The sequence below is a fragment of the Gadus chalcogrammus genome, chromosome 7 (genome assembly GCF_026213295.1).
Source record: "Gadus chalcogrammus isolate NIFS_2021 chromosome 7, NIFS_Gcha_1.0, whole genome shotgun sequence".
Classification (NCBI taxonomy): Eukaryota; Metazoa; Chordata; class Actinopteri; order Gadiformes; family Gadidae; genus Gadus; species Gadus chalcogrammus.
Genome location: NC_079418.1, coordinates 3569467 through 3589062, shown reverse-complemented (window position 1 = coordinate 3589062; position 19596 = coordinate 3569467). Strand labels below are relative to the sequence as shown.

The following is a 19596-nucleotide window of genomic DNA, read 5'->3' as shown; positions in this document are numbered from 1 at the left end:
ATGGGGACCCCTCTGGTCATTTAGTGGTACTGCAGTGTGTATGAAATTCCGAAACCACACCCATTCCACGCCCATCCTCTATGCCACTCCCAAGTCTCAAGAAGTGTTGTCTTTGGAGGTAAATAGGCAATACAAATACAACAAAATATAATTCTAGTACTTTTTGGGTACTCTAACTCAGTTGCCATCAACCATGTCTCCCTCCAACTGTTTCCTGTGCCTACAACTGTTTTAGAATAAAAGTCCTTGCTACAATAATTCACTATTAAATAGCCTTATTAAACGGTTTAAACTCATCATGTGTATTTCTGCATCCCTTCTCACTGACGGCAGTTCGCGCCTTTAGTAACACACAAACTGGTGTATGGTCCAAAGATAGACTAGCACTGACGACCCAACCCCCCACTGCTGTAACACGTGATCGTAGTTTGCGCCTTCATTTAAACACAAACAGGTGTATGGTCCTAAGATATACCTTAATGTACCCCTCCCCCAATTTCAACCTGGCAAGTTCGCGGGATATCTCCTCACCTAATGCAAAAGTTTGGATAACAAGACTTGGATGGATGGTCAAGACTTGGATGGATGTATGAATGCATGCAGGTAAGAAAAATGTTCACCAAAGCCATTTCTGTATAACTCTCCACAGCTATTTTGCTAAAATGTGTACAGTGTTTGACGTGTAAAGCATTATTTCATACGTTTTTAATCGAGTAGAACTTAACATTTTAGGGAGGCTAGTCAGTGTTACTGAAAATTGCTAAGGAAAGTTATTTGCTGGATTTGATCATAGCTTTGCTGCTTTGCGTATTTTACCCGACAAGACGGTTTTAATAAAGTGGAGGTTTCATGCTTTTGACAGTTTTATTAGGTAAATGTTTGTCGTGGAGCGTTCGATTATCTCGGCGTCTTCAACTTGCTTTTGCACTATTGGAACATTCTGGCATAATAAAGAAGTCATTTTAAGTAGCATTACGGTTTAATTACATCTTGCACGCGCGATCCTGATGGCTTTGCCCACTTGCATGCAAACGTCATATAATTTTCTTTAACAACATAGCCTCGAATGATTATAAGCTCAAGACTAGTAGGCCTAGCCAAAACGGATGAACTAGTTCGAGTTGATTAATAGTATTTGCACGTTGTTGTTACAGAGAAGCCATGGAGTCAGCTAATGACAGCACAATTTCACAGCAATGGTCAGAGAAGGTATGTGTTTTACCCTGATTTCATTACTACTGTTTTAATCATCTTTTCAGGCTGCTTTCTGTGCATGGTTTTAATGGATTCTAAATGACTTTATCAGACTACAGATTTACATTACGAGAACACATGCAGGATAACAGTAGACCTAGTTGTGCTTAGATAAACTGAGGGAACACTTCATTTGCAGTTGTCTACATACTGTATGTTTGGTGGATAGTTTAGTGATAAGTAAAACGTTGCATACCTAAATAATCAACTCAAGATAATTAACTGAAGATGTATAGTTGTTTTAATTAAATTGAGTAATGCAAGGACGTGTAAATCGAGGTGTGAGTGAAACAGTGTTAATTTCGTCAACGAAAAATATGACGAAAAATGTTCGTCAACGTCCTTTTTTCCGTGACTAAGACGAGACGTTGACGAGCTAAAAATAGATCTGTGATAATAAAAACGATGACGAAATATCATTTTGTTTTCGTTGACGAGACGAGACGGGACGAAAATGCTATTGGTGTGCTATTTGGACATTCAAAATGCACGATATTTTCCAATCAGTACACTCCCGTAAGGTTCTTACGGCCTGATTCCACCGGACGTGTTACGGCAACGTTACGGCAGCGGCACGTTTTGGCCGCGGTCACCGCAGCAGATAGGTTTCACTCTAATCAATGAGACCATTTCCACCGGGCGCGGCTGCGGAACGTCCCAGGAGCGGCGTGCCGCAGCGCTATCATTCCGTAGCATTCCTATTTTTGCCGCAAGCCGCTGCTGAACCGCGTCAATTTCAACAGAGCAGATCGATCAGGGCAGGAAGTGAAAAAGTAAAAGCCATAGAGCATTCCGCTCAATTTTCTAAATAAAACACAATAAATAAAACGCCAACATTATTACGTCATGACCGGTGGCACCAGGTCAGCAGTCAATCAATCAAAGGGTCTCAAATCATCCTTTTTATAAGAACAATGTCAGAAAGGACAAAGCCTGGCATTTAATTGCAGTAGTTTTGGGAGTGGAAGGCGAGTACATTAGGTTTAGGATTATCGCGGGATCTCGTGATCTCGAGTGAATACGGCTGGCTCGCAAGGCAGCGTTGCGCTGCCGTAACGCGCCCGGTGGAAATGCAAGCAGGGCAAAGTCGCGGCCAAGACGTGCCGCAGCCGTAACGTTGCCGTAACGCGTCCGGTGGAATCCCCGGGTTATGCAACTGTTCACTCCTCCAGTAAACTGGACGGACCTTAGCTACGACTTGGCAACGGGAGGTATGGTCCACTCAGCTATGAGCTAACGTTATGCATTGTACATGATTCGAAATCTTCCCAGCTTTTATTCCACAGATACTAGGGTCTATAGCATATAACCGCCTTGTCTGATTACAGTTTAATTCATTTTTCACAATTTACCGACTCTCGTTTTGAAGAAAATCACCGCCCCATTCGTTTCAATGGGAATCGCCACGGTCTATACTTCAACATAAGGTGGACTTTGAAATTCGTCCCAGCTTTTATACCCAAGATACTATAGGGTTTATAGCATATAACCGCGTTTTCTGATTACAGTTTAATGCATTTTTCACAATTTACCAGCTATCGTTTTGAAGGCTGAACAGACAAGAGTACTAAAGTGTGACGTCACGTTTCGAGAGCAACAGATTTTCGGTTCTACGCAAACCAAATTAACAAGGGGAAATCCTATGCCACACAAACCTTTTATAGAAAAGGAACAATCTTTTTGCGAATTGATTTGTGAGTTTGCTTTACCAATGATGTAATAACGAAACTAACGTTTACAAACTTTTCCTTTTAATACCCCAGGGGAATACATGAACGCCTCGACATTTTTCGATTGTTAGTGATTTTCACCTCTTGAAATTGATTTATTTTAATTTTGAAAGAAACAACACATGGAAGCAATGGAGAACGCCATCTCTCGTTCGGTTGTTTAGAACTGAAAATCCGGTTGCCAGGACAACGTAACGTTTTCACTTTAGTACTCTATTTGAGTGGAACAACTTAGCAGGTGTCCATATAGCCTATATAGGGTTAGCCTAATTGAACTAGTTTAAAAAGATAAAACATTTTGACTAAAAGTAATGACTAAAAGTTGACTAAAATGTAAGGACTTTTCGTCGACTAAAACTACAAAGGAAAACAATGACTAAAATGTGACTAAATATACTAAGCATTTTCGTCAAAAGACTAAGGGCCGTTACATAGTCGACGCGAGCGACGCGCTTCCTTTCATAGTCTACACCATAGATATATATATATATCTATGGTCTACACAGCATACGCGAACGGCAGCAGAGTCACCGGTGTTGTCGCGGGTGACGTTCCAGGTGACGTTCCGATCATAGTGGCTACGGAAGAAGAGTGATGAAGCGCAGAGATAGGCGGTGGTAATGGTATGTGCGCCCTTTAAATACCACACGAGACCAGGATGGGGAATTTGTTTATCTGGTGCTTCCAATGCGAAGCATGGACGAGGAGAGGCATTTCCAGTATTTTCGGATGTCGGCGCCAAAGTTTGATGATCTCCTTTCGCGAGTCATCCGATATCTTCCCGACTCTCACCAAAACCGGCCCTTGTGAGGGAGCAGCTGGCAGATTATTATTGTCAGATGCTGGCGTGTTTCCCCACCAGTACAATGTGCTACGATTGGGTATGCGCACTGACCAATAAATGTATACACATTGGTCACTTGGAAACTTGATTAATTAGTTATCATGTTACCTAATTTGGTTTACGTCAAACTCATTCATTCATATCCATATAAAATGTTTATACAACGAGCTATTGCCTTGACAGATGAATAAATTATTTAAGTGTAGGCCTATAGCCAAAGATATAGCGCATAATGTCCACAGAAATTATATGGTAGGCAACATTAGAGAAAAAGGGTTAATTGATCAAATACAGAAAATAGTCCCACCACGCACACATTTTTCATTCACTACACACTCACGCTTTCAAATTTCATTCACTCAAAGAGGCTACTGAACTTATGTTTCACACAGAACATGAACACTTATGTTTCACATAGAACGTGAACACAAAACATTACGTAATTGATTCAAATAGGCTAACACTAAAACAAATAAGGCCAGTAATATAGGGTGACCAGACGTCCTCTTTTTCCCGGACATGTCCTCTTTTCGAGACCTAAAAAATGCGTCCGGCAGGGATTCCAAAAACGTCCGGTATTTTGCCTCGTCGCAAAAAAAAAATTATTGTTATTATTATCTTTTTTTTTTTTTTTGCCTCGTCGCATATTTGTGTTTCTGGGTCTTTCACATAACCTACTAGTTATTACCATTGTATATGTCCATGGTTATTACGGCTTTCCAAGTTCTGGAAATGGTATCTCCCTTACGTTCCACCTTCTTGCGCGAGCTGACTGTAGAGAGAGTCTGTCATTGGGCGACCGATCTCATGTGCTCGTTGAGAAGGTGCCGTGTATAGACGGAATGAAACCCCCACTGAAGTACGTAGGCTCACGATACAACCCCCCCCCCCCCCGTCAACAATCTTGTCCGGGGCGCAATTGGACCTAGGATCGCCATTGTCTGCAGCCATGCCTAAACGTAAATGTAAGTTCACGGACGAACTAAAGAAAAACTACCCTTGTTTTCGCCCCCCCCCCCCCCCCCCCCCCCGCGACGAAGTGTCCTCTTTTTCACAAACTCAAATCTGGTCACCCTAAGTAATAGAACGAATATCGGGTGACAAGAAGATCATTAAAATGGCTCACAATCCCGCATCAACTGTTTGATGTCGCGCATCAAAATAGCACTTTGCCCCTGTGGAAGGGTTCGCATAAATTGGCACAGATAATTAGTAAAAGAGACGTCAAGTAATTCTTATCACGTTCCCGCATCCTCTCATATGTTCTTCTGTAAATATAACCTATAGTGGGAATAATTTAAGATATTTGCAGTATCGCCCCCACCGACAACGCTTGGTATTGCATGGATCTGCGCGTCGCGTATCAAAAATTTGGAGGACGCGTTTTGCTACGCTTCGACGCTTAATGGCGGCCGAAGCGTCGCGTCGCGTAGCCTTTTGGACGGGTAAGCGTAGCGATGTGTCGACTATGTAAGGGCCCTAAGACTAAGACTAAATCTAAAATAGCTGACAAAATTAACACTGGAGTGAAATAGATTGTGCCAATGGAACGAGGAAATTGGGGGGTTCCCGTTGCCAGGCTGCGCTATGTAGTACGTATATTTCATTTTTTTTTTTTGACCTATGCCAAACACATCCCTGAACATGACATGTATCATGAACATTAATGACACTTTTTTTGTGTTTATGACTGTTGTCATTAAACGTAATTTGCTTTTTGTAAAGTCCAAACAGCGCCCCAAACAGCGTCAACTTTACAAAAAACAAATGACTCTTTCTTCCTGAAGCAAATCTGTTTTGTCCTAATGTTTCAGCTGAGGTATTCTCTAGTTGTCTTGTTAAAGTTATTTTAATAAAGTATTAAAGTGCTTACCAAACACTGCAGGAAGCTAAATGGAATGCGCCTCAGCTTATTCCATTTACTGATGACGTCAAAAAGTTGCACCTTCATCTGGATGAGAAACAGGAGGAGTACTCCAACGTGCTTTCCGGTGACCAGACGCCAAGAAACTGGACCAATCTTGCCAAAGTGATCCTGTTCAATCGGCGTCGACAAGGAGAGGTTTCCAAGATGTTGTTGACGACCTACTTGTCCAGGGTGTCAACACCTGTACATGATGACATCGCTCATGCCTTATCGGAGGTGGAAAAAATGCTATGCAAATACTTCTCACGCATGGAAGTAAGAGGGAAAAGAGGAAGGAAGGTGCCGGTGCTATTGACCCCTGCTATGGTCAAGTCATTGGATCTGCTTGCAAAGGAGAGATCAAATTGCGGGATCCTACCTGACAATGACTTCTTATTCGCCAGGCCTGGCAGTGCATCTCACTTAAAGGGGTCAGACTGCATTCGTGTCTACTAGGGATGGGCAAAATGATTCTTTCCCGGGAACTAGTTCTTTCAGTTCGGTTCACTATAACGATTTGTTCGTTTGATTTGTTCGTTTTGATTCGTTCGTTACGTCATTTGACGGGGAATCTCACAGGTGTCTGCCCCCCCCCCCCCCCCGCGAGACAGCCCTGAGCTAAATGTAAGCGTCTTCTAGGCTCTACACCCCTAGGCTCTGAAAAACGACAAGATATACTATATACTGTTACGTATTTTAAGAATCTAAGCTACCCACACATAGACCCAATGATGCAGGACCAAACATATTAGCCGTAAATACTACACATAGCCACAAGGGGAGCAAGACCTTACTGAAGGCTGCAATAGATACTTTAGCCACAGAGGGCAGCATCACAGACCAGGCGAGGAAAACCGAGGATTACGTCACACCGGTTCCTCTCCAAGTCTTCCGGTCCTCTGAGTCCATAAGAAACTCAGAGCAGGCTCTGAGTTTCTTATGTTCTATTGTTTTCATGGCCCCCTGGCCATGAAAACAATAGAACTCTTCCGGCAGCGACTAGACATACGTGGGTTGATGGCTAGGATCAGCTAGGAGAATACTCTCGCACGTGCTTAGAATACATCTTCAACCTCTCTTTGCTTCAGAGTATCAGTTTACCATACCGAAAATACTTTATACAAATAAAGTCTCTTTAAAGCTATTCCTTTGGATTCGAATACTTTCCCTGAAGAATTACGCAATAATACTATATCCAAACGTCCTACCAATATTTATACCACTTGCTTTACTCTGTGTCATTCATGGTTTTATATTTATGTATATTTTTTTACTATACATTTAATTCTACATTATTCAGGCATTACAGAACTATCATGGTCATAAATAAAAAATACGAACTGCAGTTTAATTTCTTTGTTTGCTCTTGAATTTACGTAGAATGGAGCAAAGACTCCTGGGATTGGGAAATGCGTTTATCCAATAAACAGATGGAGGTCAAGTCCATTTTCAGAAATGTAGGGGGATATATGAGTGGCCCGCCCCACGTCGAATGGTATGACCAAAGATACATCAGACAGAGAAAGCCGAGCAAAATATGTTTGACAGTGTTGTGGCACTCATGGAAGGCTGAATTTTCCCGGTGGCGGTCGAAACGCCAGCCGGAATTGAGCTGCACTGAATCGAACCGCAACCCCGCGGTGGAAACGAGGGAGGATAAAACAAAAAAAGCGAAATTCTGTAGCATTGGCCTATACGACGCAGTTCGACCATTTCACGTGCTGTAATAGCTAGCTACTAGCTACCACCAAGCTACCACCAAGACATCCTCGTGGCTCGCAGACATCAATTGCACCAAACAAAAAACGTAAGCATTAGTTTCTTTATTTTCCTTCAGTGACCCTAACATCTTGAACGACAGTTTGGAATGACTATGTCTCCCTTATTTTTACTTATTCCCCGCTGTCTTCCCGTTTAAATATTTATCCTGTAGGTCTAAATATTTAACTATCCCGTATTTTAGTAGCCTATGTAACATAAAACATATTTGGGAAAAAACATTCAATCGAACAATGAACTAATAAAACATAGAATCAAATTAGATTCAATCAATTTCCATTTAAAAACATTATTTGCTTGGCCTTTTCAGGCTTGAGCCTGCTCCGCCGCTGGGAGATGACCATCCCCATCTTGCTAAAGACCCTCTCGGATGGAACAGATGTTGCCAAAACGCACAACCTTGCCAGCATGAGCTGCGTCAACCGTGGGTAAACCAACTGACGGCTCTTCCACCAGGCCAGCGGGTTGGATGAGCGAGGCAACATGGGCTCCTCAAGGTAGGAGTGCATCTCCAGCGTCGCTTCAGATTCATTTGATGAGTTCTCCCCAGACACCAGACAGGCGACTTCATCGTCGAATTCTCCCCAGACGCTGCTCTCCTCGACTGAGGCCCCTGCTGCTGCTCCTGCAGCCTCTGCAGCCTGCTCTGGGTTGGAGTTCAACACCTGCGCAGCAGCACGAGTGAGGCGCTCTACCACCTCAGAGGCAGCTTGGCTAGTTGAAAAGGCTCTTTTCTTGAACCTTGGGTCCAGAAGTGCTGCTTCAGCTAGGTGGGCTTCCTGCTCAAGCCTGTGGAAACGGTGGGCCAGCTCATTGTTGAGGACTCTCAACATTGCTTCCACCTCTGTTTGGCTGAACTGGTTTGACCTGAGGTGGCGCTCTGTGACCCTCTGTAGCCCCTTTGCCAGAAGCATGACCTTTGAGGCTGTCACATACCTGCAGTGGGGAAATGTATAGTTTTGTTAATAGTTTAATTATTTTAGTTTTTTGGTTAATGTAAATAGCTGATTAGTAGTTTTGTAAATAGTTTAGTTATTTTAGTTAGTTAGTTAGTTAATGTAATTAGTTAAGTAGTATAGTCATCATTAATTTTGTAAATAGTTTAGTTAGTTAATGTAAATAGTTTTCTAGTAGTATAGTTATTTTTAACTGTTTTATCTCTTTTAATCTATATATTTATTTATTACTTGATGAACTTACTTATCAGCACTGACTTCTCTGGTGACGTCCTCAAATGGACTCAGCACCTCACAGGCCCCTGCAACCTCCAACCATTCTTCTTCGGTCAATGTAACCATTTTGGGGTTGACCAGAGCCAGAGTGGCTATATCCATCCTTAAGCTTATAGACTCGCTCAAGCATGTAGAACGTGGAGTTCCACCGGGTCGGACACTCTTGGATCAGCTTGAGGTCGGGGAGGTCCATCTGCTTCAGGGTGTCGTGGAGTTTTTTAGCAGATGTGCAGCTCTTGTGGAAGTACTCCACGATCGTCTTCACCTTACCAACAGTGGCAGAGATGACCTTCAGACCACATTTCACCACCAGGTTCAGAGTGTGGGCAAAGCATGGTTGGTGAGTCCAGCCTAGCACTTTGACCATGAGGATCATATTTTTTGCATTGTCTGTCGCACATGCCACAATTTTGTCCTCAATTCCCCACTCAATGACAATCTTTCTCATAAATTCAGCCATGTTTGCAGCTGTATGGCGTTCACTGAACTCAATACAGTCCAGCAGGCAAGAGACCATTTCAAAGTCGTGAATGAAATGTGCAGTCACAGCGAGGAAGCTGGTTGTGGTACGAGAGGTCCAGCCGTCCGTCGTCAAACAGATTGCTGATGCCTGACTAACCTTGTCCATAACCTTCACTTTGGTTTTTTCGTACAGACTCGGCATGATGACCTTCGAGATGGTGTTCCTGCTGGGCGGAACATACGAAGGATGGAGGGCCTTGGTATATGCCCTGAAGCCTGTGTCCTCCACCATGGAAAAGGGCTGGAGGTCTTTGGTGAACATTAGCATCAGGGCATCATCAACTGACCTTTGCTGCATTGGTGGCATTGGCTTTTGTATAAAATCAGTCAACCGGGTCTGTCCTCCATACAGGCGTGTTCCTGAAGGTGGTGCTGAGGCTTGTGGTTCAGGGTTTGCAGCAGGAGTAGGAGCAGCAGCAGGAGTAGCAGGAGTAGCAAGAGCAGCAGCAGCAGGAGCAGCAGTGCCCCTGCCCTCCTGTCCCCTCTGCTCCAAAGTTAGCCTTGAATGCAATGTAGGATGCATAGTCCTCAGGTGGCGGTAGAGGTTGGCGGTCGAGCCTCCTTTAAAAGAGATTTTCTTTTTGCAGACCTTGCATGACGCCAGGGCATCATTGACGCAATTAAAGTCGTTCCACACAGCACTTCTTTTTCGTGTCGGATTCATCTTTCTTTGTTGAAGGTCAAAATGACTGCCCTCTGCCCTATACTCACGTTAAACCATTAAGGGTTTGTGTGTGAGGGGGGGGGGGGGGGGGGTAGTGGTGGTTTGAGGGTCGTCGTGTGTAACAGCAATTTATAGTCATGTAATCAAACAATGGCAATTACATTTTGAGTTAACAAAAATTTGTAGTTATTATTTGCGTGTTAAAGTTCTCTAAAAAATGTTTGACATTCAAATATAAATCACGACCCCCCCCCTCTTTCTCTTTTAAGTTCGGCGCCGAACAACTCGGACCATACCAAGTGTGACGGGATATTGTTGGTCATGAAATGATGCAATAAATGTTCAACATGCATGCATGTAGCCTACTACTTTGACTTTCTAATGTTCTGGCGAAATTACCCAGGTTAAGTGTAAATATTAAGCATATATAAAGCACATACGTGCCTTTTTTTTTTTTCATAAATATCCGGTGCAGTAAGAATTAAATGACATCTTCCAAGTAGCTCAGTGCACTATAAATATTAGACCAAACGAGACTCGTAATGGTAGTGCTTGCATGATATTGAAGCCTACAACGATCATTAGTTAACTTGTGTTGCGGACGGTACCACCTTGTCATTTGTTTACCCAGGTGCCATAGCAACACCATTGCTACCTCTCATTGGCTGAATCTTTGAGAACGCGGTAGACTCAATCAATATAAGATCGCAGCGAGACGAAGCTATTCGTTTGTATATTTTATTTACGTGACCATATTTTTGTTTTATTTTTTAAAAAAAGAATCAAAGAACCAGTTCTTCTTGTTTTGGGGAATCAGTTCTTGTCGTTCACGTTTGGGATTCGTTCGTTGTGAACGAATCGGTCGCGACCGACACATCCCTAGTGTCTACGCAAGAGAATGTGGAGCTGAGCAGCCGCAGACCCTCTCTTCGACAAAACTCAGAAAGCAAGTGTCCACCTTGAGCAAGGGTGCTGAACCTTACAGACACCGAACTTGATCAGTTGGCGGAGTTTTTAGGGCACGACATAAGAATCCACAGGCAGTATTACCGCTTGCCAGAGGGGACTCTGCAATTAGCCAAAATAAGCAAAATTCTGATGGCATGCGAGCAGGGAAAGTTGGCAGACTTCAAAGGGAAAACATTGGAAGAGATTACCATAGAGCCCAGAGGTAAGAAGTGTAGGGTGTAGGGAAAATGACCATGTCCATGTATTGTGCTTATTTTGGCTCATTTGTGTTTTGACTGTTTTCCAGAAACTGTTCAGACAATAACAGAAGAGTTGGATGATGACGAAGAGAGTCCGAATGAAGAGTCCATTGAGGCCAGTGGTAAGGAATTTGTATTTGACTGTAAATAATGTATCAGTGGATAGGAAGAGGTCTTTACTGAAACAGAATAACAACAGTAGAAGAGAATGGAAATGCCAATATTGTCTACATGATTGATTACAATCTTCTAAGTAGATGAACATGATACCCATGTTGTTTTTTCAGGATCCAGCTCCTCTGTGAGTCGTATGACAAGTCAAGAAGATTATGGTATGTACTTGGAGACAGAATGATTGTTTTTTCATTTCAGGAAGTTTCCAACATTTCAGGGTATTTTGAAAATGTTGTATTTCCTCTAGACTCATCGGTGCCACCGAGCCAATTCAGTGCAGATGTTTCAGGTAATGTACTGAAATAATTTATATCGTTTTGTCTTATGTTTCAAATAATAACTGCATGCATTAATATGTAATTGGGGGTGGGTGATTTCGGGATAAGGAAAATATTTTTAAAAAGTGTGTTCTCTAATTTACTACCGCCTAACCAAAAGTATTTTTAATGCAAGGTTAAGGAGCAGACTTTTAGTCAACCTCTTAAAGAATGGTGGGAAGCAATTTCTTTTGCTTCTGACCTTTGCTTCTGACATTTGTTTTAGTATTTAATATGTTGTTAATTATTAAGTAGTTTTGATTGGCTGTAAATGAACTAGTGTGAGGTTGTGGATAGTTCATGAAGGTCTTATTCTCTTGCACTTTTCCTATGTCAGAATCAAGTTCACCTTCAGAACTTTTGCTGCAGCCTTCTGACTCAGGTATTGTCCTCAAAAAAGTGCTGAAAATTAATTTCCTTTAAAGTAAACAGAATTAATATGAAATTCACTTTTGAGAAAAACTATTGTGCGTATACTTGGGTTATTCTTCCTTGTTTTTCTAGACTCATCAGGGCGACCCCAGCGCTGTTCCACCCCAAAACGATCATCAGCTTTTAAACCTTCATCTTCATCATCAGACAGCAGAGGTATTTGGGGAAATGTCTTCCTAAGAAGGTCTGTATTTTGCACAATTAATGTATATGGACATTAATTATCTTTCCACTATTCTTTTCTCTACATTTTGTCTCAGTCTCACAAAGATCAACCAGTTCAGCAGAAAAGAAGCCTAAAACAACTCATTCAGGTATGGAATGTAAGGTTTCATGTCTGCCTTCATGGTTTCCTGTTAGTTAGATAATTCTAACTGCAAATCAACACTTTATAAGTTAAAAAGCTGATAAGGTCTTTGTCAGGAGTGCTGCTATTAAATACTATGTTACCTTGGTGCTCTTAGGCTTAGGAATTGCAGACATAGATTGTGTAAAAAAAATAGACACAGAAAGCCTTTAATTCATTTTTTGTTTTTGTTGTTTTGGCCTACTCAACAATGCGTTTGAGCAATTGAAATATGGTTGTCACTCAAATTTTAAAGCAGGTGAATCACATGATCAATAAAATAAGTTAAATCTTAAGTAAACTGTTGTTTCAATAAGGACTAGGTAAAGAAAGTTCAGTAAGGTTGTTGAGCAAGAGAGAAACGTTTGTGATCATGATTTACAAGTGTTATCTAAATGTTGTGTCTTTCAGACCCGGCACCAAGTTCCCAAAAAAAAAAATGGAGTGACAAGGAAGTTGCTGCTGTGGAGTCGCAAATGGGAAGGTACTGACTGATTGACCTGATTCTAACTTTTTTCTTGATAACTTGCCCACTCACTACACGATAGTTGCGTTTCAATCCAACTGATGCGAATTAGTGATGCGCATCCGTGGTAATGCACATAAATAAAATGTGCATTAATCACCGTTTCCAACACCTGTTGACAGGGACGTTGGAAGTATTTTCTGACGGGGGATGGTGTCAGTGGTGGTCCGGGCGTAAATTTTGACATTGGTTTACTATCTGTCTGTCTTGTTGCTTGTATGTTGTGCATGGGGAAATATTGAAGCTGTCTCATCCTATCCTAAGGTTCATCACAAAGGGTACAACCCACGGAAAGGAACAATGTGAGGAGTGCATCAGAAGGTGTCCTGAAGCGCTCAAGAACAGGGACTGGAGGGCAGTTAAGTACTATGTCCGGAATAGGATTGTGTCTCTCACAAGGAAAACATGAGGACATGTTTTGTCAGGGGGGGGTGGGGGGTGGCAGGACATGTTTTTGTTGTCGGGGGAGGGGGGTGGCAGGACATGTTTTCTGACATAGTACTCATCTGCTCTCCAGTCCCCATGTTTTTGTTGTCGGGGGGGGGGGGGAAGACATGTTTTTGTTGGCAACATTGCATTTTATTTGAATTTTATTTTCATTTTTATTTTGTAAAAGTCAGTTGACTTGAAATTACTGTACTGTACTGTAAGTTATTGCACTCTTCACCGAGCCAAGTCAGTGCAGATGTTTCAGGTAATGTACTGAAACAATTTATATTTTTTTGTCTCATGTTTCAAATAATAACTGCATGCATTTATATGTAATAGGGGGTGGGTGATTTCAGGATAAGGAAAATATTCAAAAAAAAGTGTTCTCTAATTTTCTACCGCCTAACCAAAAGTATTTTTAATGCAAGGTTAAGGAACAGACTTTTAGTCAACCTCTTAAAGAATGGTGGGAAGCAATTTATTTTGCTTATGACATTTGCTTCTGACATTTGTTTTAGTATTTAATATGTGGGGGGCACTGATCTCAAAAAGAAACTGGATAGCGCATCGCATGGTTTTAAAGTGAGGCCACATGCAAATCGTGGCGGCCATTTTGTTGGGACCACTTTCCTGCTTGAGACCAATGATTATTAAATACACACTGGGAATTTATTTGTTATTTGGGTAGAGTGGAACAAATACATTCCCACAGTGTGTATTTTCATGTTCTGGCTTGCAAATATCCATTCAACTTGTGATTATAAATACAGTTATAAATACAGTTATTAAATGGCCGCCACGATTTGCATGTGGCCTCACTTTAAAACCATGTGATGCGCTATCCAGTTTCTTTTTGAGATCAGTGGTGGGGGTGGCAGGACATGTTTTTGTTGTCGGGTTAGGGGGGGGGTTATAGCATTTTATTTTCATTTTAAGTCAGTTGACTTGAAATTACTGTACTGTAATTAATGCACTCTTCAATCTTTATTTTGAACAGAAAAAGTGTAATAAAAATACAGTTTACAAAGCACAACAATATAATGTCTTTAGTGGTAGTACTAACCTGGTCTTGACCAGTCCCTCGTTCTACACTATCGTTTCGTACAAGGATACAAGGATACAAGGATGTTTATTTGTCACATGCATATGATTACTAATGTAAAGAATGCAGTGAAATTGTCAGTTCCTGTCAGAGTACAGTACAGAGGGACTGGACATTCAGGTTTTGAGAAACGATTGTTTACTGGAGGTGTTTACATTCAAAAAGACTGGATCAGCCCTTGACTGATAGCATGTAGTATTCTTGCGCTGCCTCACTCTGTTAGGTGACTGGCCAGGTCATGAATTCTCCTGGAGGAATCCAGGTCAATGGCTGAAATCCCAGACGTAGCTACGAAGGGAGAAGATAATCGAGCGGAATTGCGTAGGAAGGCTTTGGCCAGGCCATGGTAGTACAGAAATTAAGGTGAGATAACAGTTACATGGTCAGAAAACTGTTTAACAACAGATGAGGGTGGATAATATTCATAATCCACTCTTTGGTCTCCACTTGGTTTTATACACACACTTGTTTGCCCCGCCTTGAGGGGCGGCGACAAGAGGTCCTAACATGCTGTCAAAAAGTGAGGTTTGGTTTACATGTGTGTTTCCACAGTTTCAAGTGCACATGATCAAACAGATTTTTTTCTGAACCTAGTGATGTCACTTTTACCCCTCTATGTTGACAGGAAAGCAGGGTCCTCAGAATGATTGGCCCTACCTGGAGTCTTAAAAAGGTCACAAATGCAAGAATGTGTGTGTGTGTGTGTGTGTGTGTGTGTGTGTGTGTGTGTGTGTGTGTGTGTGTGTGTGTGTGTGTGTGTGTGTGTGTGTGTGTGTGTGTGTGTGTGTGTGTGTGTGTGTGTGCCCGTGTTGAGAATTAAACCTACGCTCTCTGTCCATGGGGCTGAAACACCGTGTCGAAATGAAGTGAAGCGGTGTCACTTTGCTCTCCAATACTGGGGGTCTAAAACGGAAATATATGTGAACTATAACCGCATTTCACATTAATCGCAATTATTACACGGATCTTCTCAATGCCATGGAACGTTCCGTTCACTTGCATGGGCCCTTCACAACTTCCGGCGTTTAATTAGTAAGGGATAATGTATAGAACGCCGGTCATTATCGAGAAAATAAGCCCCGACAGGGCGAACAGGACACCGACGCGCAGCGGAGGTGTCTTGCTTCGCCATGAAGGGGCTTATTTTTTTTCGATAATGACCGGCGAAGTTCTATACATTATCCCGCTTATTACACGGCTACTTCCCAAAACAAAACAATTTATTTACAATGTATTTGTTACCAGCATTCATAGTGTTGATCAGCAGAGAAATAGTCCGCCCAAGACATTGACGTCGTCGCTTAGCAACCGACAGCGATTGGGTTGATACATATCCCACTTATTACATTGACAAGTTACCGGACTACGTGCGGAGTGATACCAAAGGCAAAACGTCCTTTTGTTTACCTTGACAGCGGTCATTATTCATTGGAAACGGTCAATTATCCAAAAATAATTGACTGCCGGAAGTTGTGAAGTGCCCATGCAAGTGAACGGAACGTTGAAAAGACCTGTGTAATAATATTTGATAATTCACCGTTGCTAAGTATAATCATGAGTATAATTGACCGCTGTCAAGGAAAATAAAGGATTCTTTGCCTCTAATGACTTTGACTTTGGTATCACTCCGCAAGCACGGATAACTTGTCAAACCCCAGCGTCTTCGGTTGCTAAGCGACGTCAACGTCTTTGGCGGACTATTTCTCTGATGATGAACACTACGAATGCTGGTAACAAATAAATTGTAAAAAGACACACCATGTGAAGTTATTTTTTTTGTTTTGGCAATTAGCCGTGTAATAAGCGGGATAATGTATACAACATCACCGGTCATTTTCGAAAATAAGCTTATTTTACCGACAATGACCGGAGTTCTACATTATCCCTTATCTATGCAGCTGCTTCGGGTTTGCCTTTGTAGGCGCGTTGAGAGGAGGAGTGGGCGAATCCGCTGTCAATGCGTGTGCACGCGTGTATGACACGCGGGTTTATCCAATAAGTGGTGTACCCGCGCACCATTGGTATGCTAGTCTCTGTGTGCGTGTGTGAACGAGAATCACAGGGAAAAAGAGTGCTATGCGGAGATGAATGAACGGAACGATATTTATATTTAAAAGTCACTTAAAAAATAAATAATACAATCATGAATGAATCAATTTGTGGCGCTCTGTGATTCTGTGGCGCCGCGCCACACATTGGTCTTGGGAAACACGTAGGCCTACACGCTTAATGTAGGCTGTGTAATGCTTTGAAATAATAATATTAATAATACCAGCAACAAAAATCACAAAAATAATATCATCATAAAGGCTATTGGTTTTAAATAAAAATGTTGATGGTGGGTTAGGCCTACACGTCAAAAATAATGTGTCATTGGCGATTATTCAATTAATCAGAAAATCAGTTTTAATCACTTACATTCAACATGGTTGTTGGTCCTTTGTTCCATGTTGCGCCCGTATACATTCCACATCGCCGGTGGGAATGCTGCACCATTGTGGACGTACGTATTGCCAACATACTGAAGAAAGTCCTGCAGCTCTGGGTGGTCCTGCTGGGCGCGCCTGGTTTTCCGATGGTGAAGCTGCAGGTGAAAGTTATTTTGGACTAGTGCCATCACCTTACGGATGATTGCTGCTAACCGATGGTCATGCCGGAATGCAGCAGCCAGTCCGAGTCCCTGCACCCTCTTCCACAAGGCCTGGTGGAAGTGGAAGTAGCATCCACACACTCGTGCCCTTGGAAGCTCTGTTTCCAGCGCAGTGATCAGTGCCTGTTCCAAGTCACAGATGACTTTTACAGGGATCCAGTGGTGGTGCGTGATGCTCCTTGTTTCACGTTTGACACATTGGAACACCTGGCGATAGTGTCCAATTGTGCGTTGGCCCATAAGAACATGGACAAGTGGAACAACGAAGCCATGCATGTCCCCGAGCACCGTAAACACCTGATTGTAGGGGCGTGGGCAGGACTTAAATGTTCCATCCATGTAAACGGTCCCACAGCGTCGCAGCTTCCGCAAGTTGTCCTTAGTGGCAAAGACTGCGACACCCCAATCCTCATCTTGGTGCAACAGGAATTTATCACTGCGCCATGTCTCTGCCCATGGACCTTCTATTCTTACGTCCTCAATGGTAGGTGGGATGGGAGGCATCACATGTTTACTTGCTCTGGCCATAACTGACCTCACTGACGGGAAGTCTTGTGGTGGTGCTCTCTCTCCTCAACCCTGGAGTGTACGTTGCCGCTGCAGAGCTACTCGCCGGGCATTGTAGACCCTTCTGATAGGTACTGTGGGTTCCCTCTCGACTTCTCCAATTGCCTCTTGGCGGAAATCTGCATTGCGCACCCTTACTCTGTCAGGGGCATGCACATGTTCACCGACCTCATACACAACGATGTTAAGATACTCTTCCTCAACATCAAAGATGTTGGTCCGGAGTACTGCCCTGCAGTTCTCTCTCCAGCATCTCCATCTAATATTTTGCTGGTTGGTGCGGTGCCTGTGGTATCTGAATTCGTCCAGAACCAAAACTTTTCCTCCAAGGTCTCTCTCCATCATTAACTTCGCCATGGTCTCCTCCTTGGTAATAAACTAGCTCGGGCCTATGACGGGGATGGCTAACCGGTCCAGCACGAGGAGCCGAAAAAAAATCTAAAAAGATATGCCCACACCAGTATAGTGATTTTATAGCCTTAATGAAATGGGTTTTGCATAGCCTATAGTTGTATTAGACCTATTATGTTTCTCTGCTAGGTTGATATGATTATATATAATATTATATATATTTAATGAGTATTTTCAGAGGTTAGATAGGCTACCGACGGATTTAGAGATATCGGCCCTTGGGCACGCGGACTACGCAAGCTCCTCCCCCAGGGTTGCCATTTTTATTTGACTATTCTTTATTATATTAAGACTAGTCAAATATAATTTTCTTAAGGCTGTTCAATAAGAAAGGATCAGCTAAGTAAAGTAAGCTGCACAGGAACGGCAGCCTCAATAAAAGTCAACAGCAAATACATTTTCTCTTGTTTTTGCTTAGCTGTTCCACTTAGAGTTCACCGTTACAACCGTTCGCCGTTGCTCCATCTTTAAATCACAGTGCCTTGCTCGTGACCTGTGAGTGACCGGTCTCAAATACACAAACTGAAATAGTGCCCCCTAGTGATCTTTTTTTTTACTCGGTATAGGCCTACTATTGCTCTTTTCTCTTGAACTTTTGTATTTCTCTACTAATTGCTTCGACAATGTAACATTAAAAACTAACAGTGACTTCACACAGAAGCTCTGTGGACAAAAATCCCAAAGGTAAAATTTCATTTTTTGTTGTTAAAAGAAAGGGGGAAGTTTCTTAAGTTTTTATTTGCGAGATTTAGTCCCAGAATGATATGGTTTAGATTGTCGGAATCAGTGGCGGCTCAGCTTTCATACAATATATAGTTTTTGCAGGTCCAATTTCGTGGAAAAGATCGCTATTGCAGGGCTCTCAAGTCTCACGCATTTCAACCCATGCACACGCTCACAAGCCACACAAATGGGTTTCCCTTACGTAGTGTAACCAGACGTCCTCTTCCAGTAATGATGGAGAAAGTAACAGACCGGGGAACATAGGACCCTTTTTCAGAAAAAGGGTCCTATGTTCCCCCGCAACAGTGGGGAACATAGGACCCTTTTTTTTTTTTTAAAAAGGGTCCTATGTTCCCCTGTCTCATACAAAGAGGGGAACATAGGACCCGGGGAACATAGACACCCTCCCCCTATAGCTTATACCCAGCAGTTTTTAAGTGCATGTCTACTAAATTAAATTATTATTGTCATAATTTAATGTAGCCATTGTTATTTTGGATGCGTTACAATGATGGACGAAAAGTAGTCCTACCCTGCAAAATATTTAATAGCCCAGCTCCCACTCATAGCCTAACCCAGGCCTAATAGTTAGTTAGTTAGTTAGTTAATCAGTCTATAATGTTAAGTGAATTGTGCTGTAGGCCTACATTTACAGTATTTCCACTGCAAACTAGTGAAGACACATGGCCAGTATAGTAGGCTAAATATTTGTATTCTTTGTCAGACAGGTGACACAGGTAGTGTGTACTCCCGTCGGTGCAAGCCTCATGCGACCACTTG

The 19596-nt window shown here is 42.4% G+C and overlaps 1 protein-coding gene across 1 annotated transcript; it reads left to right on the top strand.

Moving 5' to 3' along the window:
* The first annotated feature begins 10034 nt into the window (after positions 1–10034).
* On the top strand, positions 10035–13343 carry LOC130385469 (uncharacterized). The gene is made up of 9 exons (XM_056593975.1): positions 10035–11102; positions 11187–11261; positions 11427–11471; positions 11561–11602; positions 11968–12012; positions 12135–12218; positions 12323–12376; positions 12820–12892; positions 13199–13343. Exons 1-9 carry the CDS (start codon positions 11030–11032, stop codon positions 13341–13343), a joined length of 636 nt encoding a protein of 211 aa, XP_056449950.1. The 5' UTR covers positions 10035–11029.
* Positions 13344–19596: the final 6253 nt, after the last annotated feature.